This window comes from Canis lupus, chromosome 14, assembly GCF_003254725.2.
Source record: "Canis lupus dingo isolate Sandy chromosome 14, ASM325472v2, whole genome shotgun sequence".
In the NCBI taxonomy this organism is placed as follows: domain Eukaryota; kingdom Metazoa; phylum Chordata; class Mammalia; order Carnivora; family Canidae; genus Canis; species Canis lupus.
In genome coordinates this window covers 15,912,464-15,936,308 of record NC_064256.1, presented here as the reverse complement: position 1 = coordinate 15,936,308, position 23,845 = coordinate 15,912,464, and the positions used below count along the sequence as shown (strand labels likewise).

Here is a 23,845-nt window from a genome sequence, read left to right as displayed (position 1 = left end):
GAAAAGATGGGAAAGCTGATTATATTAGAGTACAAATCTCCAAGATACTTCTCTAACTTATTTGCTTTATGTTTTATCATCAGTAAAGCCAGTCTACTAAAGGCCTTCAGAAATAGATCCATTTGGGGGCACCAAGGTGGCACAGTTGGTTAATCAAGTCTGACTCTTGATCTCAGCTCAGGTATCTATCTCAGGGTTGTGAGTTCGAGCTCCAGTATGGAGCCTAAAAATAGAGCTATTTGCCACCAATTTTCTTTTTTTTTTTTTAATTTTTATTCATTTACGATAGTCACACACACACAGAGAGAGAGAGAGAGAGAGAGAGAGACAGAGACATAGGCAGAGGGAGAAGCAGGCTCCATGCACCAGGAGCCCGACGTGGGATTCCCCGGTCTCCAGGATCGCGCCCTGAGCCAAAGGCAGGTGCTAAACCGCTGCACCACCCAGGGATCCCTGCCACCAACTTTCTAACCTGAAGAAGAATAGATGGAAGTGTTGAGGTATCAGGTTAATATAGGGAAAGAAATCACTTGCTAGTAGACTTTTTTGGCTACCAGGAAATAATGCTTGATATCCACACGCTGTTAGGTAACTGATGGACTCAACAAATCCATATAAAAGAAGGCTAAAATAAGGCTAGAAAAGAATTAAAATAAAATTTTTAGGCCCCTTTCCCTAAATGGGAGCCTCAATATGTTTGAAACACTGAAACAAGCTATTATTAGAGACGAATCTTCCTTAGACAAGGCTGGACAACTTTTGGAAACCATAGAGATCAATACTACTGAAGGGGTGCTCTATGAACCATTGCCAGTTCTCGAATCCAGTGTTACCAGTCTGTGGTAATATGACTACAGAAAGTGAGAGTTTCCTGTGACAACTGTATTGGCTTCTGTAATAGCTAATATATCCAAAGATTATTATAACAACAACAACGACACCCCAACAATAAACTGGTTCTTAAGCACAGATGGTTTTGAATTGCACTGGTTTCCATATATTCTGATCAGGGTGGTATATACAGTGGGGATAACATATTTATATAGTATGTTGTAGGTTATCAAGCACTTAACATGTATTATCTCATCTAGTCTTCCTAACAACCACATAAGGTACTGTTATTCCCATTTTATAAGGGTGGAGAAGTTAAGAAGTTTATCAATAGTATAAATAAATCAAGTAAAGTGGTAGAAACAAGACTTTGACTTGGCCTCCCTAACTATATCCACTGTCTAAGTCTACAAAAATTTCCATTATCTGCACAGAGTTAATTGCTGTTTCTTCAATTTTATATTCTCTGAAAAATGAAAAATATAATTCTTTGAAAAACACAAAATATTAGATATTTTCTGTGATAGACAGAACAATGGCCTGCCCAAAGATGTCCACATCCTAACTTCCAGAACTTGTGAATATGTTACTTTACATGGCAAAGAGACTTTTCAGATGTGATTAAATTAACAATCTTGAGATGGGAAAGTTATCCCAGATATCCAGATAGGCCCACAGTAATCACAGGGATCCTTCCTACATAGGAAAGAGAAAGGTAGGAGAGGATCAGAGGTATGACCATAGAAGCAGAGGTGAAATAGATGCTACTTTGAGGAAGGGGCCATGAGCCAAGGAATGCTGGCCACCTTAGAAACTGGGAAAAGCAACAATGGGAATTCACCTCAAGAGCCTTCAGAAGGCACTAGCACAGTCAAAATCTTGACTTTAGCCCATTGAGGCTGATTTTGGACTTTTGACTTCTTGGATTACAAGACAAAAGCTTTAAGCTGTTTTGTGGCACTAAGTTTGTGGTCATTTATTACAGCAGCAAGAGGGAACTAATACATTTTCTAATAAAAATTCTCCCATTTCAGGGTAAATGAAACATACATACATATATATGTAAAGGATACAAATCCATTCTGATAACACTGCACCAGTTTCTTGACAGATTTAAGTTGTTTTTCTTCTAAATCATCCTAAAACGAGTTATCTATTTTAGTTCTTTTGTGCTATTAAATCCATTGAGATTTTAAAAAAAATTTTAATGTAGAAAGTAGACATTAAAATTATCAAGTAATTTTTAAATTACTATATTATTTTGTAAGCATTAGAAAATAAACAGTGAAGGTAAAAATAAATGTACCATTTACATTTGATTGGTAAATTGAGAATCAAAACTAAGTTAATATAAAAGCAGCATTTGTTTCCAGAAATAATATTAAAAATACGTGAATTTGCTGAGCATTTTTCTATGCCCTGTACCATATACGCACTATAGATACATGATATTTAATTAATTTTTAAAACAACCTTACTTGGAAGGTACCTTTACTATCTCTCTTTTCCAAAACAAGAAACTCAAGCTGAAACACTACATTGTCCAAAGATACCCAGCTAATAAGGGGCAATGTTAAGAATCAAATTTGGCAATTTGGTTGCAGAAATTGTATTTTTAACTTTTAAATTACACCCAGTAAATGGCACAAACATCTTCAGCCAATTAAAACAAAACAAAATTCAATACAGTGATGTGTTTGTTTTTATAACTGAATTACTCTGTCCTTTTAAAATTCTTAAATCCTTTGTAAGAAGCTGTGGCAATTTTTTTTATACCTTTTTTTTTTTAAGTCTACCTTTATTTAACAAGTAGTAGGAGTTGAGTTTTCAACTAGTAATTTTCTTTTTCTTTTCTTTTTCTAAAATGCAAATATATTCAAAATTAAACATAATTTGCATGGCAAACACAGCCAGCAAGACATACATTATTTTTATTGTGCTTTTTCTCTATGTTAAAATGTAGAGACTAAAAAATATTAAACCAATGACTAAATGTTTGTGCCTACTAATCACTAGGCATTGTTTTGTTTTGATTGGCTCTAACATGATCAACCCATTTTCCACATATTAAAAGTATGCAATCTTCATCCTGTAGTAATTTTATACTTTGTGCTGATTTTTAGGCACTCAAAGTTGATTCTTGAGTAACATCAGGACAGTGTGGTATGCATGAAATACATTTGTTATCCTTTCCCTCAATGCCTAAACTCTCCAGTTTGAATCTTATTGGAAATAATTTCATCTCTATTCCATTCTGTGTAAGATTCCTCTCAAAATAGATCATTTATCAATAATGTATGAGTGTATATATACATATATACACACACACAGATTTCATATCAGAGGAATTTAGTACATAATGATATGCTTTTTCTACCGTTACTCCCCACATCCTACTTGGAAACAAGCAGTTTGTAAAGGCTAGAAGAGTCTTCCTTTATTCTTATGATTCCTTCTGTTTATATCCACCATTGATATGTCCATTATACAAAACCAAATCTAATCTCCTCCTCCAGCCTCCCTACCAGGTTAAATACATTCCTACTAACTTATTTAAACAGCCTTTGAATATAAGGCACTTACTATTTGAAATGTTTTCAACAAAAAGAAAGAAACAAGACTTATTTTGGGGGAATACATGTTACCTTTCAGGGAAATCACAGTTTATAAGTGATATAACAGAGAAATTTTCTTTCAAAGCTTACTTTATCAGTCTTTTCAAGGAGGCTGATGACACGATTCAGGTCCATGGTCTTAAAAGCACCCTAAAAAACACATAACTCTTAGAATTCTGTGTCATAAGAATCAAGAAATCACATCAAACATACTATTTTTATATGATATCTCCTGGCAAGTTAAAAATATGACAAAAAGATAGTAAGGGGAAAAGGGTGATGGAGAGATGGCAAAATGGGTGAAGGGGAGTGAGAGATACAGACTTCCAGTTATGGAATGAATAAGAGATGAAAAGTACAGACAGCATAGGAAATATAGTCACTGGTATGTAATAGTGTGTGTTGACAGATGGGACTACACTTGTGGTGAGCACAACATAACCACAGACTTGTGGGATGACTATGTTGTACATCTGAAACTAACATTACATGTCAACTATACTTCAATTATAAAAAAGATAAGGGAGAATGAAAAGCTTATAGGGTAAATAAATTTTGGAGTTAAAAAAATGCCTCTTGAATTCTAGTATTATCTTATAATCCTACTGTCCTTAAATTTTATTAGTCCTGAAAGGCTCAAGAAAGCATCTGGAATAATAGCACTTCCATGCTTTGAAAAGTGAAATGAACTGGTACATACATGTTACACATCCCAAGCATGCACATTACATTGAGTTTGCCTATGCAGATAGATATACATAAGACTTGCTTCTACACTAAGGAGATCACCTTCCTGGCCTAGATATCCCTGCTCTCAGTTGGTACAAGGATTCTTTTTTGTTGTTGTTGTTGTTAAAGATTTTATTTATTTATTTATAAGGGAGAGAGAGAGAGAGAGAGAGAGAGAGAGGCAGAGACACAGGCAGAGGGAGAGGCAGGCTCCATGCAGGGAGCCCGACTTGGGACTCAATCCCAGGTCTCTAGGATCACACCCTGGGCTGAAGGCAGCACTAAACGGCTGAGCCACCCAGGCTGCCCTCAGTTGGTACAAGGATTCTTACAGTCATCCACAGTAGAAAATGGAATGTTGGGGCACCTGGTGGCTCAGTGGTAAAGTGTCTGCTTTCAGCTCAGGTCATGATCCCAAGGTCCTGGGATGGAGCTCTGTGTTGGGCTGTCTGCTCAGCGGGGAATCTGTTTCTCCCTTTCCCTCTGCCCCCCTTGTATTTTCATTCATTCATTCATTCATTCATTCATTCATAAATAAATGAATAAATAAATAAAATCTTAAAAAAAAAGAATATCCAAGGTCTATAGATTGTACATCTTAAATATTTCTCGAGCCCATGCCATCTTACTGATTTAATACAGTTCTCATCTCTCACTCAGTTGGGAAGGTTTCCTACTGTTCTCCCTACCTCTACTCTTGCACCCTTCAACACGGTCCTCTATTCTATGGTCTGAATAATAAAACTCAAATCTGAACATAACCCATCCAACTCATTCAATGACTCTCCACTAATGCCTCTCATCTCTCCTCTATTTTCATTGGTTATGATGATCTCATTCCTCTCCTGGTTAACCCCCACAGGTGCTTCAAAACTCAGCTAAAAAGCGGCCTCCCCAGGGGATGAAAAAGGATAGAACAAAATCCTTCCTTTGTGTTCCCACAGCATATGTGCATATCCATTACAATTCTCATCATAGCTCTAAAGTGGTTTGCATGTTTATCCCACACTATCCGGAAACTCACTTTAAGACAAAGACTTGTTTTCTGGCATCCCCCGCACCAACAACTGGGCCTGGCATATTATTTGTAGACAAGTGGAGAAGGAAACAGAAGGTACCCTCATCCCAATTTAAGTACTTACACAAAAATCTCCACATTTTCAATGCAGTTTTGAGGATGAAGGCTTTGTTGCATGACATTTTCTTTTCTTTTTAAAAAATTTTTAATTAAGATTTTATTTATTTATTCATGAGAGACACAGAGAGAGAGAGGCAGAGACATAGGCAGAGGGAGAAGCAGGCTCCCTGCAGGGAGCCCGATGCTGGACTCTATCCCGGGACCCTGGGATCACACCCTGAGCTGTAGGCAGTCAATCACCAAGCCACCCAGGTGCCCCTATACTATTTTCTATTTTTATTTACTTGTGTAGATACATAATTTTGCTTAGTGTTAACACTATTGTATTTTCTGACTTTTAAATCTATTAACACATATCTTTCCATATTTCTGCATAGATATTATTCCATTGCCTCTTAAGTCCAGGATTTCCTTTCCTTTCACAATTACAAACTTATATTCTGATTTCAGGCAATGTCTTTCAAAAACAATTTTCAGTGAGGTATTCTAATTTTAAGTCTGTAGATAAGTAACTGGGTGAGTTTATTTACTCAAAATGATTTTTACTTAAAAATTAACAATCTAAAAGGATTTACTGAATACTGATCTATGCCTGGTATTATAGTTATCCTTAAAAACTGTTATATTTTACTATGATCTTATTTAAATTATTAAATTTACTGTTATCAAAAAATTTGATAAATAGAATTTTGCCTTTTAAGATATGAGGATTTAACAGTGCCATCTGCCATTGTCTCAGTGGTCTTCTTTTTTTTCTCTTGTGGTCTCTGAGAAATATATACAGTGAGATTTAATTTTCAGATGTTCTACAATATTGGCTTTGAGGGTTGGAAAGCATATTGAAATGAAAAGTCAACGCAAAAAATTTTTAATACCTGTACATATGATCAGAATTGTTTTCCCCAAATGAGCAGGTATAACTTTTATTAAGAAACAGAGTAGTCAGGTTAAAGCACAGATTCCTCTTAGTTTCTGTTGCACTATTACTTCATACTACTCTGTGTTTTGCTTGCTTGGCATATTATATTTTTAATATTTCTCCTTCCCTTCCTCCATTAGCCTTTTCCTCCTTCCACAAATATTTATAAGCAAAAAAATAAAAATAAAAAATAAAAAATAAAATAAAAAAATATTTATAAGCAGCTTCTATGTTTCAGAAATGTGCTAGGTGTGGGAACAACATTGCTCTGACCTCAAGTAGCTATCAGTCTGGCATGGAATACAAGTAATACAGATAACATGCTACAAAATGCTCCGTGGATGCTGAAAACTATGCTCTGGAAGCACACGGACTGGAGGCACAGAAAGGCAGGGGACAGCTTCTGGAAGAAGTAATCTGTGGGCAGAGGTAAGTAGGATTTGTGAGATGAACTGAAGGTTTGAGAGATGGAGATGGGAGAGTAGCATGTGTGAAGGCCTGGAGGCAAGAGATAATAAGACACTGAGAAGATGGGGAGGAGTTCACCAGGTTGGAGAAGACCTTGCAGGGGATAGTGGCTACAGATGATGCTAATTAGATAAAGACAGGTCAAATTGAGGTGGGAAGCAGAGGCAAAAGAAAACTTAAATTTCCTTCCTACTTACAGCTCATTCACAAGTCCTTGAAACAGGCAGAGTGACATTCCTCTAGGGACCCAGCTGCCTTAGTCAACATCAATACTTTCCTAAGGGAAAAGGCAATCTGCCCCAAACTCCCATAATCCTGTAGTCTACTTTAACATATAAAAAATTTTTTTAGGGATCCCTGGGTGGTGCAGCGGTTTGGCGCCTGCCTTTGGCCCAGGGCGCGATCCTGGAGAACCGGGATCAAATCCCATATCGGGCTCCCGGTGCATGGAGCCTGCTTCTCCCTCTGCCTATGTCTCTGCCTCTCTGCCTCTCTCTCTCTCTCTCTCTCTCTCTGTGGCTATCATAAATAAATAAAAATTTAAAAAATAAATAAACATTAAAAAAAATTTTTTTTTAGATACTTCCTTTCTTTCAACACCCACCCCCCACGCCCAAGATACATGCTGGCAATCATCTTCGAAGCATATGACCTACTGAAGTACATCTGAAGAGTCTCATGACTGAGCTTTTACTAAACAATAATAGATGACCTTTTCCTAACAATAACTAGCCCCCTCAGGATCTTTGAAACTTTGTTTCTAAAATACCTGGGAGGGTTACACTATTCCTACCCTCCTCCCAACTTAAAAGTATATAATAGGCCACTCCTCATGACCCCACAGCAGCTTTCTGCCCACAAGTCTTCTCCCCTGCTTTAATAAAACCACCTTTTTGCACCAAGGAAGTCTCAAGAATTCTTTCTTGGTCATCAGCTTTGAACCCTAACATCTTTCCTACATCAAAATTATGAATAACAAGAACGATCATAACATGATGGTGATATCTACTTCCAGGCACAGTTTTAAGCACTTTACATGTATTTATTAATTGTATTCTATGAGGTAGGTACTATCATTAATCCCATTTTACAGAAGGCCTTGTATGCTACGCTAAGGATCTTCAGAAACTATGGAATAGTTTGAGAGACTATATAAACAGGCAATGGCCAGACTATATATGACAACAGAACTCTTGCCTACAATCCTTGCAGCAATCAAACTGGGAAGCAACTGGCTCAGGAAAGTCAGAATTAGCCAATACCTGCCAGATTCCCTATTTCTTGTGCCTCATATGTTACATGGGACCAACAAGAAAAAGCCAAATATGCTTCCCAAATCAATCACATAGAATGCTGTTTGTAGTTAGCCCATCTCCAGCTTCTTCATGGCAAAAACCTCCAACCAGAGCATTCCAAAAGCCTTCACTTTTTTCACTACAAAGGCTTGGAGTCTGCCAAAATTAAGTAACGCTGGCTTACTCTCTTTCTATAGTAAACTCTGGATATTAAATAATCCCTACTTATTTTAATTAGGGTGGTCTTTGTTTATTTCTACTGGCTTTCATCAGAGGAGTATAACAATAAAAAGGCAATTTAGTTTGCTGAGTAGAGACCAAACTGGAAAGGTCTGGGATGAGCTGGAAAAGAGGTAGGAGATATCTATAAAAGGCCTTGACTAAAGTCTTGGCAACTCCATAGACAAAAGGGAATGGCATAAAAATCATCAAGGAGGTAGAATCAGTGGGACCTGAGGAGTGATTTGATTTGGTGGGAGAGAGAAGAAAAGGTGATGATGACTCATGGGCTTGAGGAATTATTCAAGTAGTGGCATCTTTTGCTGAGACAGGAAAGGCTGGAGGAAGAGGCTTGTGTTGAGGTTGGAAATAAGTGAAATTCGGGGGCAGAGATTTCCAAATCAGAGGTTTAAAGTAATAGTGAGAAAGGTTTGGGTAAATGAGAGCACACAGAAGGAAGCAAAAGAAGACATACAGATGGAAGTATCAAAATAATTGCTGTTAACATCATAAGATATTTATGGAGAGTTGTAAAAACATTTAACAAAACATTTTAAAATAAAAAGCTTAATAAACTGTTTTGAAGAAAATCAGACCTTCACTTACAGTTATAGAATGAACTTATTTTCCCATTTTTTAAAATTTTTTATTTATTTATGATAGTCACACACACAGAGAGAGAGAGGCAGAGACACAGGCAGAGGGAGAAGCAGGCTCCATGCACCGGGAGCCCGACGTGGGATTCGATCCCGGGTCTCCAGGATCGCGCCCTGGGCCAAAGGCAGGCGCCAAACCGCTGCGCCACCCAGGGATCCCTTATTTTCCCATTTTACCAAGAGACATGCCAAAGGGGAGAAATCCTGCTCATCTATACATAGTTATAGAGAAAGGAACTAACATTTACTGCAGTTCTTTTATATGTCTGGCACCTTATCTTTTTTTTTTCTTTCTCTTTCTCTCTCTCTTTCCTTCCTCCCTTCCCTCCCTTCTTTTATCTTTTCTTTCTTTTCTTTTTCTTTCTTTCTCTCTCTTTCTCCTCCCCCCTTTTTTAAGTAGGTAGGCTGCATGCTCAATGTGGAGCTTGAACTTATTATTATTTTTTTTAATTTTTATTTATTTGTGATAGTCACACAGAGAGCGAAGCAGAGACACAGGTAGAGGGAGAAGCAGGCTCCATGCACCGGGAGCCCGATGTGGGATTCGATCCCGGGTCTCCAGGATCGCGCCCTGGGCCAAAGGCAGGTGCCAAACCGCTGCGCCACCCAGGGATCCCGGAGCTTGAACTTATTATGATCCTGAGATCAAGAGTTGTATCCTCTATCAATGTTGTCAGCCATGTGTCACCTCCCTTTAAAAAAAAAAAAAAAACTTTATATCTTAATTAGTCCTCAACTTTACCATATAAAGTTGGTACTATTATCCTATTGATGAAACTGGGGCATGAGACCTAACTTGTTATGGTCACAAAATTAGTAACTGGATTAGAAGGCCTGTCAGATGCAGGAGTGTTGGTTCTTTGCACCTTTGTTCTTTGCCTGACTTCTCAAATGACCACAGAGATTATTTCTAGCAGTTACTCCAAAACCAGGGTAGGCAATTTTAATGACACAGTCCATGGCAGTATTACAGACAGTGGCAGGATGGGGCATCAACTAGAAGACTGTGGAGGCTCTCAGAGGAAGAGCAAATTTGGGCAAGGAAGCTCAGTCATGATACCTACGCAAGTCAAGTAATCACAATTTATTTATTCTACATATTTGTTGAGTGCCTACACTGTGTGAGACACTGTTCTAGATGTTAAAGATATGGTACTGAATAAAACACAAAATCTCCTGCCTTCATATGGAATTAATATGTTATGTTTTGTACAGCAAAGAAAACCATCAAAACAAAAAGACAACCTACTGAATGCAAATTATTTGCAAATGATATATCTGATAAGAGGTTAATATCCAAATATATAAAGAACTTATATAACTCAACACCAAAAAAAAAAAAAAACTCCAATTAAAAAATGTGCAGAGGGGACACATTTTTTAATGTGAATCAGTGATTGGATGGATCCAATCCAGTGAGTGGATGGATCAAGGTGGATCAGTGATTGTGCCTTTGGCTCAGGTCGTGATCCCGGGGTCCTCGGATGGAGTCCCACATTGTGCTCCCTGCAGATAGTCTGCTTTTCCCTCTGCCTATGTCTCTGCCTCTTTCTCTCTCTGTGCCTCTAATAAATAAAATCTGTAAAAAAAAAATGTGCAGAGGACCTAAATCAATATTTTTCCAAAGAAGACATATAGATGGCCAACAGATACACGAAAAGATGCTTGACATCACCAATCATCAGGGAAATGCAAATCTAAATCACAGTGAGATATCACCTTATAGGATACCTGGGTGGCTCAGCGGTTGAGCACATCTGCCTTCAGCTGATGGCATGGTCCTGGAGTACCAGGATCGACTCCTACATCGGGTTCCCTGCATGGAGCCTGCTTCTCCCTCTGCCTGTGTCTCTGCCTCTCTCTTTCTGTGTCTCTCATGAATAAATAAATAAAATCTTTAACAAAAAAGAGATATCACCTAATACTTGTCAGAATGGCTAAAATAAAAAAAGACAAGAATAACAAAGTGTTGGTGAGGATGTGAAGGAAAAGCAATCCTTGTACAATGTTGGGGGTGGGGGGGAACAAGTGCAGCCACTGTGGAAAATTGTATGGCAGTTCCTCAAAAAGTTAAAAAGTAGAACTATGATATGATCCAATAATTCCACTGCTGGGTATTTACCCAAAGAAAACAGAAACACTAATTCCAAAAGATATATGCACCCCTATGCTTATTGCAGCATTATTTACAATACATAAGGTATGGAAGCAGCCCAAGTGTTCAATGATAGATGAATAGGTAAGGAAAAATGTAATATATACATATAATGGGATATTACACAGCCATGAAAAAAGAGGAGATTGTGCCATTTGTGACAACACTAATGGACCCGGAGGGTACTATGCTAAGCGAAATAAATCAGACAAGACAAATACCAAATGATTTCACTTATCTGTGGAATCTAACAAAAAACAAATGAATAAGCAAAAAAGCAGAATCAGACCTATAAATACAGAGAACCAACTGATGGTTGCTAGAGGAGACAGGGTGGTGGGGATGGGCAAAATGGGTGAAGGGCAGTAGGAGATACAGGCTTCCCCTAATTATCATTTGTGTTATGTTGGCAACTGTTCCATTTGTCTAAATTTTGTCTCTGTCTCTAGAATATGGGTCCTTTTAAACTCCACGTGGTGTCCCCTGTCTTTTATCACATAGGCTGACCCAGGGTTTAAGTGGGGGGAGGTGATGATGGGGTGATGGAGGAATTTTGTTTTACTGCTGTTCTTATTTTGTTTTATACTTTGAATCCATATGAAACTACCTCCTACAGCTTTCCAGGAGCTAATTGTGAAATTCTGTAGCACTGTTCATAGCCTACTGCAGCTAAATATACTAAATATTACTACTTAGAATGGGAAATGGGATTCTCCAACCAGTAGCAATGGCATCACCTGAAACCTGTTAGAAAGGCAGAATCTGGGGCTCCTCCCCAGCCCCACACAAAATCATAATCTGCATCTTAATGAGATCCCCAGGTAATCCAAATGCACATTAAAATTTGAGAAGCACTGCTCTAAAGGGTTTCCAATTCTTTAGAATGAAAGCAACATTAAAATAAGGAGGAAAGAGGGCAGCCCGGATGGCTCAGCGCTTTAGTGCAGGCTTCAGCCCTGGGCTTGATCCTGGAGACCGGGAATCAAGTCCCACATCAGGCTCCCTGCATGGAGCCTGCTTCTCCCTCTGCCTGTATCTCTGCCCCTCTCTCTCTCTGTGTCTCTCATAAATAAATATATAAAACCTTTTAAAAAAATAAGGAGGAAATAAAGGTAAACAATTTGTGATTTCAAGCATAGGATGGAGCTGGCTTACTGAATCGAGGAAGACTCTCCAAAGTCACTGTTAGATACCAGGATGTACTGTCTCTCAAACATTCCAGGAGTTCCAAGAGTCTTTCCTCTACTGGTCTGAGGCAGGGGTCTAAAAGGTTGTCGTGTTATTGTTGGCAAAGACTGCTAGACCCCACTCTAAGTAAAGAAACTGAGTAACTCTTAACTTCTCACAGCCTTAGGGTCCTCATTTGTAAAAATAACCACAAACAAAGCCCCAAAAGGCTGAATGATCATTTCTCCCTTCTCTAAAAGGCTTTTAATTCATTTCACTTCTTTCGAGAGAAACTGTCTTCTTCTCAGTACTTTAAAAAAAAAATGTTAATGCTTCTACAAGTAGTTTTTAACAAGCTAGGAACTCTAATTAATGCAAATTGATTTCTTCCTGGAAAAGAATCGAAGGCTCTGTAAGGAGAGGTGATAATGAAAGGAGAAGAAAAAAGAAAGAGAAGAGAGAAAATACACACACATATACACAGGTTTACTTGTTTTGCTTTACTTGATATGTTGTTGCAGGCTACTTTGGCAATGGCCTGTTAAAAAAGTATCTCCCATTTTTTCATTTTAACCCGTGATAGCCTACCTCATATAACCTTGCCACGGCCCCTGCACCTCCCCCCACCCCCGCCACCTTTTTTACACCGCGTGAAGGAACAGGGAGAGCCATCAGACACCAAATTCACCTACTTTTCAGTTGTGCTATGCCTGGGAGAATGGCGGTAGAGCTGAGACCCGCGGCAGCCTTGGGAGTGGAGAGCTGCTCTTCCTGCAAGTCCTTCTTCTTCCCGCCCGATTGGAATACTTCCGCAAAACTGATTAGGTAAATTCCCCTAGCACCCGCTCCTCCTCATCAGGAGTGCTGTTGCTCTGCAGGTACTACTGTGTAAATGACAGACTGTCCTCAGAGAGCTCAACTTTATTCCCAAAGAAGAGGTCCCCAGCCAACTGGCCGCTCCCAGGGAACTCTCCAAGGTTCCAGGCTGTGGACGTAGGAGACAGGGTTCCTGACGCAGCCTGAGGCTCGCAAAACCTCAACAGGAATTCCCAGAGTGACCCCAGCCACCAGTGTGAGGAGGCAGGGCAGGATTCCTCCATAGTAAAACCTTCAGGGTTTGATCAGGACCCTCTAGGGACGAGCAATGGACCCCTAGTATGCTAACGACTTGGAGTTTCTCAACACCTTCGCCACCAGTGGAGGTCCAGCCAAGGGTTCCCAAGTGAGATGTCTCAACAGATCAACTTGGAAGAGTTAATTTTGTATTCATGATAAAAGTAAACTCAGAACCAACTACAAGTATAACAAAATATATAAATTGTATTCTCTCTTGATTCACCCCACCTCCATAACCACCTTCCAATTTCATATGAAAACGAGGCTAGGGCGGCCCGGGTGGCTCAGCGGCTTAGCGCCGCCTTCAGCCCAGGGCGCGATCCTGGAGACCCGGGATCGAGTCCCACATCGGGCTCCCTGCATGGAGCCTGCTCCTCCCTCTGCCTGTGTCTCTACCTCTCTCTCTCTCTCTCTCTATGTCTCTCATTAATAAATAAATAAAATCTTAAAAAAAAAAAGAAAAGAAAACGAGGCTAATTTCTAATTTTCACAGCGTTTTCCTCCTCTCTAGGTGCAGTTTTAAAGTAGCAGCAAATCTAAGCGCGGGAGAGTTTACGCCTATCTCAAGAACATCACTTGAGAACAGGTCACCTACATATAAGCCCGGTGCAAACAAACTGGTCATCCAATAAATCCATGATTTCGCTAAAAATAATTCCCTGCCTCCCCAGGCCCTTCGTGGTCACACTTTTCGAAGAAGAGCGGCAAAACCTCGCTTACTGTTTGGAGGGACGCTTGCAGAGAAGCTCGCGCCCCGAAGCGCCCCAAGTCCCCAGGCAGGCTGGCTGACGACAGCCAACCCCTCCCTCCGGCGGCGCAGTTCTCGGAGGCCTCGGCTCCGCGCAGGGAACCTCAGTCCCGCGGGCCCCGGCGGGTTCCACTTCGGCCCCATTTCCCCTCCTGCGGCCCCCAGTCCCCGTCCCCGCCCCCTGGATCTCAACTTCCCCTCCGCTCTTCCCAAGGCGAAGCCGCCCGCGCATACCTGCGCCTCCTCGTCCTGGGTCACCACCCCGATTACCGGGATCCGGCGAAGGCTGCTGGGCCGGATCTTGCCGCCGGCTTCCTGGGCTTCGGCGGTCGCCGCGGCCTCCGCCACGGACATGCCCGCCGCGTGGAGTGAGGGATGGGTGGGAGGCCCGTCCCCCTGTCCTACCCCGTTCTCCCTAGCCGTAGGACCCAAAGAAGCCCCGCCACCGAGGAGGGAAGGCCTCCTGAGAGCCGCTAGAGTCGCAAAAAGCGCCAGGGGTCCGGCAGTGGCCTCCGCGGCCGCGACGCCCGCCGCATCACGCCCGCCGCAGCCCACCTGCGGACTTCAGCTCCCGCCTGGCGGCCGGTTGCTAACACGCCAGCGCGTTGCTAGGGGGCGGGGCGGGGCGGCAGCGCGCGGCGCTCTTACGGAAGCCGGCGGAGCCAAACTTCCCCAAACCCTAGTGTGCACCTCCGCGCTCGCCGGGGCGGGGTCGGCTCCCGCGCGGGGAGGAGGCGGCAGGAGGAGACCCGGGTGCGTAGCCGTGGCTGTTACCTTGGCGTCGTGTGTCTCCGTCTTGCTAGTTTGCTCTGGGGCTTCTTAAAATAATAATGAGTGGGTAGAGGTGAGAGGATGTCGGACACGAGAGTGATGGATGATGGATACCTAGTGCTGGAAGCGGAGTTTATCTCGCGTCAAAGTGACCAGCGCCACCTACGCTCCTCCCTTTTACCTCGTCTGTACTTTAGTGCCTCTACCAGACGCTTACATCAAGGCATCGTACAGTGCTGCAGGCTGTTGAGCAAATCGGGGAATCGAGAGCAAGTTGACCCCTGGAAGCCTCGCTTTCCCCATCTTTCCTCATCAGGCTTTCACTTTTCTCAGCAATAGGATTTCTAGGAGGATGGAAGGAGATGGTGGTTTTGTAGAGCGGGGCTTGGCACACGAGAAGTACCCAGGCAAATGGTCAAGACTGTCATTGTCTTTATTATTACTGTGTTTTCTGTCCATTGCATCCTGAGTGATGACACAAGAAAGGTCAAGACTTTAATGAAAAGCTGCTCATGGTCATCGTGGATATAACTTAACCACCCCAAGACCGCGGCTGTGAAAACTTAGCTTAAAATCCTTTAAAATGGGTTGCCTGGGTGGCTTAGTGGTTGAGGGTCCGCCGTTGGCTCAGGGTGTGATTCCAGTCCCAGGATCGAGTCCCACGTGGGGCTCCCTGCATGGAGCCTGCTTCTCCCTCTGCCTGTGTCTCTGCCTCTCTGTCTCTCATGAATAAATAAATAAAATCTTAAAAAAAAAAAAAATCCTTTAACCCGGGACGCCTGGGCGGCTCAGAGGTTGAGCATCTGCCTTTGGCCCAGGGCGCGATCCTGGAGACCCGGGATCGAGTCCCACGTCGGGCTCCCGGTGCATGGAGCCTGCTTCTCCCTCTGCCTGTGCCTCTGCCTCTCTCTCTCTCCCTCTCTGTTTCTCATGAACAAATAAATGAAATCTTAAAAAAAAAAAAATCCTTTAAACCTGAAATTTTTTTTTTATTTTAGTCTCCAAAAACTCTCCCAAGAGTTAAACGTGACTTTTTATATTGTCAATAAAGTTTATGGCCTTAAAAATTACATAGAACAAATTCCGTGAAAATAAATTCCACAGCACCTCTCAGCATTTCTCTCATTTGTACAAGGAGCTGGGTGATCAGTGATTTCTAAGGCTCCTTTAACCAGTTCAAACATTTGACATTTGACTGAATGACATTTCTGGCGATACAAATAAAAAGAAACGGGAAAACTAGATTGGGCCTGGCAGCACTTGATGTAAATCATAGCCAAAGAAATCAAACTTTTTTGAAAGAATTGAGCATCTAGTCCCTTTTCCTCACTTATGTTCATTCTCCCACTTTCCTCATCCCAGGTTCCCTGAAACTGTCCTGAGGTCACTAACACTTGTGGTGAAAGTCTGTGGACACTTTCCTGTCCTCATCTTGCTGTACTTATCTCTAATATTTGACCCTATTGAGCACTTTCTCCTTGAAACCCTCTGATCTTCAGCATTCTTTTTGTTTTTCTTTTATCTTTACAGTTACTCATTGGTATTTTTAAAGCTCCTCTCAGGCCTTATAACTAGAGGTGGTGGGTTCAGTAGGTCTAACGTTGCTGTTACTCCAGGAGAGTGTAAAAGGGTGTGTTAAGTGTATTAACACCTGCTAAATTGACATTGCACGTTCTGAGTAGACCACATCAAAAGGAGACTGAAATCACTTGAGTAAACACAATGGAATCCTGTGAGAATGGCACCTAAAAACCAAGATAGTCTGGAGAGCTGACAACTGAGTGATTTGTTTATCCTTTGTGTGTTGAGCCTCACATCAAAGATGAGGAAAGATGAAGGAGGGACTGTGAAGAAGAATTTTCCACTTAAAGCAGAGCTTAGGAGTTATCTACTATTGTGTTTCAGCACAATAGGCTGAACCTGATAAGGGTCCATAAACCTCAGTGATTGGAAAGTCACACTCTCTTCATTGGACTTAATTGTAGACACTTTCCTAACATATGAACACAAGGATTTTAATTTTATTTCAATTGTATACAAACCCCCCAAAATTGTATACAAACCTATATATTCATTCTGTCCTATGTCCAGAGCCCCTGTTTCCAATGCTTAATTAGCATAACTCCTGTGAACTTCCTCTTTCTAGCACTTAAAATCCCCCCCCCCCCCCCCCCCCCAGTGAAATTCTTCATTGAAATAGATTCCCTTACCTGGGAAGTTAGTAGATCCAACTTTGTAATTCTAAAAAAAATCTCTAGTGGTATCTTTTACTCTTTGACAGGTGAGAAGCAACCAGGATGGAAGTGCAAACACTCTACATTCAATACTTCTTCCATCCTCTGTTAGATGCCACTTTGTTGTTGTTTTTTTTTTTAAAGATCTTATTTATTCATGAGAGAGAGAGAGAGAGAGGCAGAGACACTGGCAGAGGGAGAAGCAGGCTCCCTGTGGGGAGCCCGATACAGGACTCTATTCTAGGACTCTAGGGTCACACCCTGAGCCAAAGACAGACACTTGACCACTGAGCCACCCAGGTGCCCCCGTAATTTGGTTTTGTACTCACCATATACTTTTTGGTATTTATTGTCTCAGATGCCCAACCCCTTACTACTAGAGGCTTTTGAAAGCAAGGAGAACCTCCCACCCAGATTTGCACCCCAAATCCTCAGTACAGTATCTAGAGTAGTGTTTCTCAAAACTTAGCATCTGTCAGAATCATCTGGAAAGCCAATTGAAACTGACTCCTGAGCCCTACCTTCAGAGTCAGCTTCAGTTAAGTTTGGGTGGGGTCCAAGGGTTTGCATGTATAACACATTGCTAGTTGATGTTATGCTCCTAGTCTGGCAAACGGTACTCAATAAATGTTCATTAAAGATTTCAAGGAATTATAAATTAGTTTTTAAATTTGATTTAAATGCCTTTCATAAAAGCATTTCATAAGTTACCCAGAGTAAGGTAAACAGTACGTCCTTGCTACTTAAAATGGGGTCTTTTAACTACCTACATAGGCTTTACCCAGGGGCGTATTAGGAAGGCAGAAGTCTGGCCCCAGAAGGGACTCAGTGAATTAGAATCTCCATTTTAACCTGATTGCCTGGTGATTAGTATGCACATTAAAATTGAGAAGCACTGGTCTTGTGTGTGTGTGTGTGTGTGTGTGTGTGTGTGTGTTTCATTGGTATTATTTTGGAGTAATTTTAACAATCTCCATAAAAACGGCTTTTGGGCAGCCCAGGTGGCTCAGCGGATTAGCCGTCTTCAGCCCAGGGTGTGATCCTGGAGAACTGGGATCGAGTCCCACGTCAGGCTCCCTGCATGGGGCCTGCTTCTCCCTCTGCCTGTGTCTCTGCCTCTCTCGGTTTCTCATGAATAAATAAATAAAATATTTAAAAAAACAAAAGCAAAGAAAACAACTGGCTTTCACGGAGCATTCCATCTGTATATTTTCCATGTCCTTTGTTTTCCTACTGATGATACTATTGAGCGCATTTGTTTTTCTTTTTGTTAAGTGCACCAATTAAGCTTTTAAAAAGCTTTAAGTGGGGGACGCCTGGGTGGCTCAGTCAGTTAAGTGACTTGGTTTTGGCTCAGGTCATGATCTCATGGTTATGGGATGGAGCTCCACATCAGGCTTTGTGGTCACCGTGGAGTCTGCTTCAGATTCTCTCTCTCTCTTCCTCCCTTTCTGTCTCAAATCAAATCTTAAAAAATAAAAAGCCTTAAGCATTTAAATTAGGTAGTGGATTTAAGTTTAATCATTATTCATTGAACTTTTTTTTTTTAAGATTTTATTTATTTCTTCACATGAGACAGAGACAGAGAGAGAGGCAGAGGAGAAGTAGGCTCCTTGCAAGGAGCCCAATGTGGGACTTGATCTCAGACCCTGGGATCATGCCCTGAGCCAAAAGCAGACACTCAACCAGTGAGCAACCCAAGCATCCCTGAATCTTCCTTAATACAGATTTTTGAAGGCTGTAAGTTAAAAGCACAGGACATTTTCCTGACACCAAGACACAAAAGGATGTAAAGGTAAAATAACTATTGAAATGGTAAATTATTTCAGCAAAAAGATAATAGTAAAGAAACATATCAGAAATGAATTAGAGAATAGAAAGGCTTCACTGTAATAACAGTTTTGCAGAATTTAACATCTCTGTTAAGTTACAAGTTGCAATTTCTTAAAAGCAGCTATGGATTGAAGACTAACTAGATGCTTTTAATATGTTGACCTATGTATATTTTTTATTTTTTAAAAAGATTTTATTTATTTATTTATTCATGAGAGACACGGAGAGAGGCAGAGACAGAGGCAGAGGACAAAGCAGACTCCACGAAGGGAGCCTGATGCAGGACTCAATTCCATGACCCCAGGACCACGACATGGACAGAGACAGATGCTCAACCACTGAGCCACTCAGGTGCCCCTTTTTACTTTTTATTTAAGTTGAACGAGCCAACATATAGTACATCATTGTTTCAGATTTTTTACTTTTAATATAAAGTATATTTTTGTGTATTTTTAACATAAATAAATGTAATGTTGAGAAATCACATTGTTCTTCTGATGTTTTTCCTGATACTTGTTTGCACACTGCCTAATTAGCAATGTTTAGTAAAATTGTAATTATTCATTAGTACAACTTAAGAATATTTCTTAATATTAAGTATTTTAGGTTACATATGAATTTGGTAATCTCTAAACTAATGCCACGTTTCAAGCAAATGTTATTCCTTTGTGAGTCAGAGTAATCTATTTTAAACAGAGAATTTTTATAGCACATAAGAAAAAGTAATTAGAGTATAGTCTTAGTAGTTTAGCTTTAGGGGAATTATGTAACAGAAAAAAAACATAAAGCTGGGATTTCATATACTGTAGTGTTTTAAAAAATCTTTCAGTTTGACTGTTACAGAGTCAAAGCCTAAGAGAGAAACAAAAGTAATTACCTCTTTCCAACAGAATCATTAGTTCAAATTTGGGAGTAATAAGTATATGGAACAGAAAAGAAAAGTAAAAGAACAGCCACCTCTGAAGTCAAACATTCTTTTTTTTTTTTTTTTTTTGAAGTCAAACATTCTAATAAAAAATGTAGTATAGTAATCCAAATTTCAAAGTGATTTGAAACTAGGAATGTGGAGGAGCTATTCATGCTTAATGAAGAAACTAAATAAATTGGTAATATGTAAATTAAATAGATTTTTGAGCAATTCTTACCTTACCAAAGCTTCAGTTCCATGACATAGGAATAGTCCATGAAATGAAAATGTTCTCAAGCTTTTAAAACTAAAAACTATTGTGTTTACATGGTGGGAGGTTATGGGTAGTACCCTCAGGACAGAACTGTCTTTATTGGGAAGCAGGATTATTCAGACAAGTTTATTCCAATAATGTTAATTATTCAAGGTCTTTAACTGACTTGACTTGCTCTGATTCCATAGACTTTCTATTGATTTGCTAGGGTTAGTACTACAGACTGGGTGGCTTCCAAAAGTCCATGATTAAGGTGTCCAAGATTGGTTTCATTCTTGAGGACTCTCCTTGGCTTGTGGATGGCCATTTTCTCTCTTTGTTGTCACATGGTCTTCCTTTTGTGTCTTTACTGTGTCTTCTTTTAAGGATACCAGTCATCCTTGGATTAGGGCCCACCTGTATGACCTCATTTTACTTTAATTACCTCTTTAAAGGCCCTATGAATTAATATGAATTTTAGGGAGATATAACCCAGTCTATAACATATCCCAACATACTTTGGGTTATAATATGAATTTTTAAAAAGAACAAATTATAGAAAAGAATATACTTAGTTAAGGCAATAGTGGTATTTTTACCTATGGGACACTGATTATTTTTCACAAGAGTGATAAACAGCTATTTTGATTTTAAAAATCACTGTACATTTGATCAATGTGAATCTGTCCTTGGGAGATGTATCCACTCTCAGAGCTCTCAACCAGTCTGGATTTTGAGCCTGTAGTGCCTGATTTTGTCAAAAATCATCATTTATATCATGTTTCATTTTCTATTTGAAGAATTCATTACCAAAGTTAATTTGGCAGCCTGTGTTCCCTAGAACTTACCATAAACAAATGACATTTAACTGCTGCCACTTTACTAGGTGGCACTCTCTCTGGGAAGCAGGTCAGAAAAAGAAAGAAGTTGAGGCAGGCAAATATAGGTGTTACTGAGCTGGCCACAGCTTTGGAACAAATGCAACTCAATTAATTGCTCAGTCTTTCATGATATTATCATGGAGGCCTTAACAATTATAGTACTAAGAAACAGCTTATCTGGGGGAAAGGAAGTGAGAATTTATCTACCAGCTCCTCCTTATGCTACATGTCTCTGGTCAAAGATCACCCCTCCGGTTGGGTTGCTGGATTTATCAAAAACAGACAAACAAAAAAGTCCCATGCAATATTTGTAATAGAATTACATAAAAATTAGGGATGCCCAGGGGTGGCTCAGTGGTTGAGCGTCTGCCTTTGACTCAGGGTGGGATCTCGGAATCTGGGATCGAGTCCTGCGCATCAGGCTCCCTGCGAGGAGCCTGCTTCTCCCCACTGCCTATGTGTCTGCCTCTTTCTCCCTGTCTCTTATGAATAAATAAAACTTAAAAAATAAAGAATGACATAAAAATTATTGTTTGTCTGAATTTCAGGTTAAACTGAGTGTCCTGTATTTTACCTGGCTCCCCTACTCTCGGGGCATTAACATCCATGCATTTCCTGGCAGATGTGGAGGAAGCCAGAGCTTCCACAGATCCCCTGCACAGACACCATTGTCAGTTTCTCCTCAATACAGCCGTGTGCAGATGGCAGTGATGGAGGCCAGGAGGCAAGGCACTAAGTAAAGACAATGACGGGGAGAGGTGTGGGCAGGAAGCTGCAGGCACAGCTTCATGAATGTGGGATTATAACATAATTTTCTCCAAAGATGAGTCAACATTCATTATCTCATTAGTATCTGCAGAACCATACTGCATTAGATACTGGGATATACTAGTGAATAATATACAGTTTCTGCATCAGGGAGCTTACAAAATATAGCTTGACTATTATGTTGAGTCCTAATTTAAAGATAATTGATGAATGCTAGTAAAATGAAATAATTCTTTTAAAGATTTTAAGTTATCTCTGCACCCAACATGGGGCTGAAATTCACAATCCCAAGATCAAGAGTTGCATACTCCACTGACTGAGCCAGCCAGGTGCCCCTGAAATAATTTTTAAAATGCCACCTCATTAGGTAGATATTTTCTAAATAACTACCTTGGCAAAAACCAAAACCTCCCAAATCTTAAAACTATTACATATATATATTGCTTTCTAGATCCTTCTACAAAGAAATAGATGGCCTCCACCAAATAATGGATTATTTAGTAAGAAAAATCCATTTGTATATAACATTTCAAAAAAGAAGTTAAAACACATTAAATAATACTTTTTATTTGGATGTTCATAAGGCATATCTATGAGAATGATATAAAAACATGGCATGTAATTTGATAATGATATTTTAGAGATTACAGAGTTTTAGCAAGTACCTATTACACAGTTATAAAGAAGATGGTATTTTCCAAGCAGATACAAAATATCTAATGAAAGATCAAGGCAAGAACATGAGTATAACTAATTAACAATGGAAAATCAATTCTAATGCGAATTACACATTATCCTTTAAAACTTTTAAAGGTAAGATTTGCTGCAATCTAGTTCTTTCAAACAGTGTTAAACAGCATCATGACAAAAAACTTAAGGCCAGAATAGGTTAGTTTTGAATTCATATAAAGAAACCCAAATATACTGTGGGTCAAATATAGGATAAGGGAATCAAATAATGAAGAAGTCAAGATCTTTTTAGTTTCTAACTGGCATTCCTTTATCCTCCTGGACAGTTGCCAAGCCTCCTGTTGTATCCACAATTCTGGCAGCAAGATAGAGAAATAAGATAAAGAATACTTGCTGCTTTTCTTTTAAGGAACTTCTAGGAAGTCACCCATATGTCACCCTACATCCCACTGGAACACCCAACTGCAAGGGCAGTTGAATATAAGGTGATGGGCAGCAGCTTTTAGAGAAGTAAACAGGCATTGAGAGACAACTTCCAGTCCCTGGGCCGCCTAGGTATCTGCGAAGCTATGAAAAACCTTCAAGGAAAATCTTAAGAGAATACTTCCTTGAAGTTGGCAATTTGAAAATCATATAACAGCACCTATTTTAATGATTTAGTTTAGCCTGTCCAGCCACTGGGACAATCCTATATGTAGAGTCTGCCCTAATTTTGAATGACAGCATGATGGAAAGCCAATGATTTAGAAAATTAAGAAATCTCTGTATGTATGTGTGTTAGGCTGAACTAAATATTGTTTTGGTATTGACAGAATCTATAAATATTAGCACTTTTTAATTCTCTTGCATTGGAGAGACTGGCAAGATGGCAGAAGACTAGGGGTCCTCAACTCATCTGTCCCACAAACTTACCTAGATAACTTTCATTCTGAACAACTACAAATTTGACCTGAGACGTAAAGAGAGAACAGCTGGAATGCTACAAAGAGAAAAGTGTTCACTTCTAACAAGGTAGGAAGGTGAAAAAAAAAAAAAAAAACAAGTGGGGGAGGGGAACCACGACTACCTGGTAAAAGTGGAGACATAAAAGCCTCTGGGGCACGGAAACCCAGCCCTGGAGAAGCAAGAACTTTAAAAATCTGTGCTTGAGTTTTCCCTGACAGAAAAGTGCTTAGCAGGGAAATTGGGCAGAATTGCAGAAGGGGCAGTGAAGCCTCAAATTGCCCGGAGTCACTATAGGAGGAGGGATGCCCAGAGGAAAGCTCATTGCAAACTGTGGTCTGATATTGGTAAAGGGCTGGAAGGGAGGCCACAGCCCTCCAGGGCATTTGGGAGAAGACTGCTGGATATGCGGACTGGCTCCAGAACTCCCTTTACCCTAGAGCCTGGCAATGGACGGAGGCGGCTGTCCTCCCTTCCCTTTGGGAGAGGCAGTCCCTGGGAGTACGGGTC

At 40.4% G+C, this 23,845-nt stretch overlaps 1 protein-coding gene and 1 long non-coding RNA gene across 9 annotated transcripts in view; one reads left to right on the top strand and one right to left on the bottom strand.

Annotated features, from left to right (window-relative positions):
- LOC125752459 (uncharacterized) overlaps positions 1–8,736 on the top strand; it is a 49,591-nt gene extending 40,855 nt beyond the window's left edge. Inside the window, exon 4 of the long non-coding RNA XR_007401988.1 lies at positions 6,471–8,736. This is a non-coding gene — a long non-coding RNA (uncharacterized LOC125752459). The remainder of the gene's footprint in view (positions 1–6,470) is intronic.
- The window catches only part of CFAP69 (cilia and flagella associated protein 69), a 56,586-nt gene extending 41,935 nt beyond the window's left edge, over positions 1–14,651 (bottom strand). For 4 of the 8 annotated variants that reach the window (XR_007401985.1, XR_007401984.1, XM_025471423.3 and 1 more), the window contains exons 1-3: positions 14,291–14,650; positions 3,537–3,596; positions 1,905–1,970 (exon numbers count right to left, since the gene is read on the bottom strand). Coding sequence is in view for 4 of the 8 variants with exons in the window: in XM_025471423.3 (XP_025327208.3) it covers positions 1,905–1,970; positions 3,537–3,596; positions 14,291–14,410 (246 nt within the window). In the remaining 4 variants the exon portion in view is untranslated. Of the gene's footprint in view, positions 1–1,881; positions 1,971–3,536; positions 3,597–14,290 lie in introns of those variants that run through there. The other 4 variants (XM_025471424.3, XM_049093535.1, XM_049093537.1 and 1 more) reach the window with 4 other exon arrangements.
- Between the last annotated feature and the right edge of the window lie 9,194 nt (positions 14,652–23,845).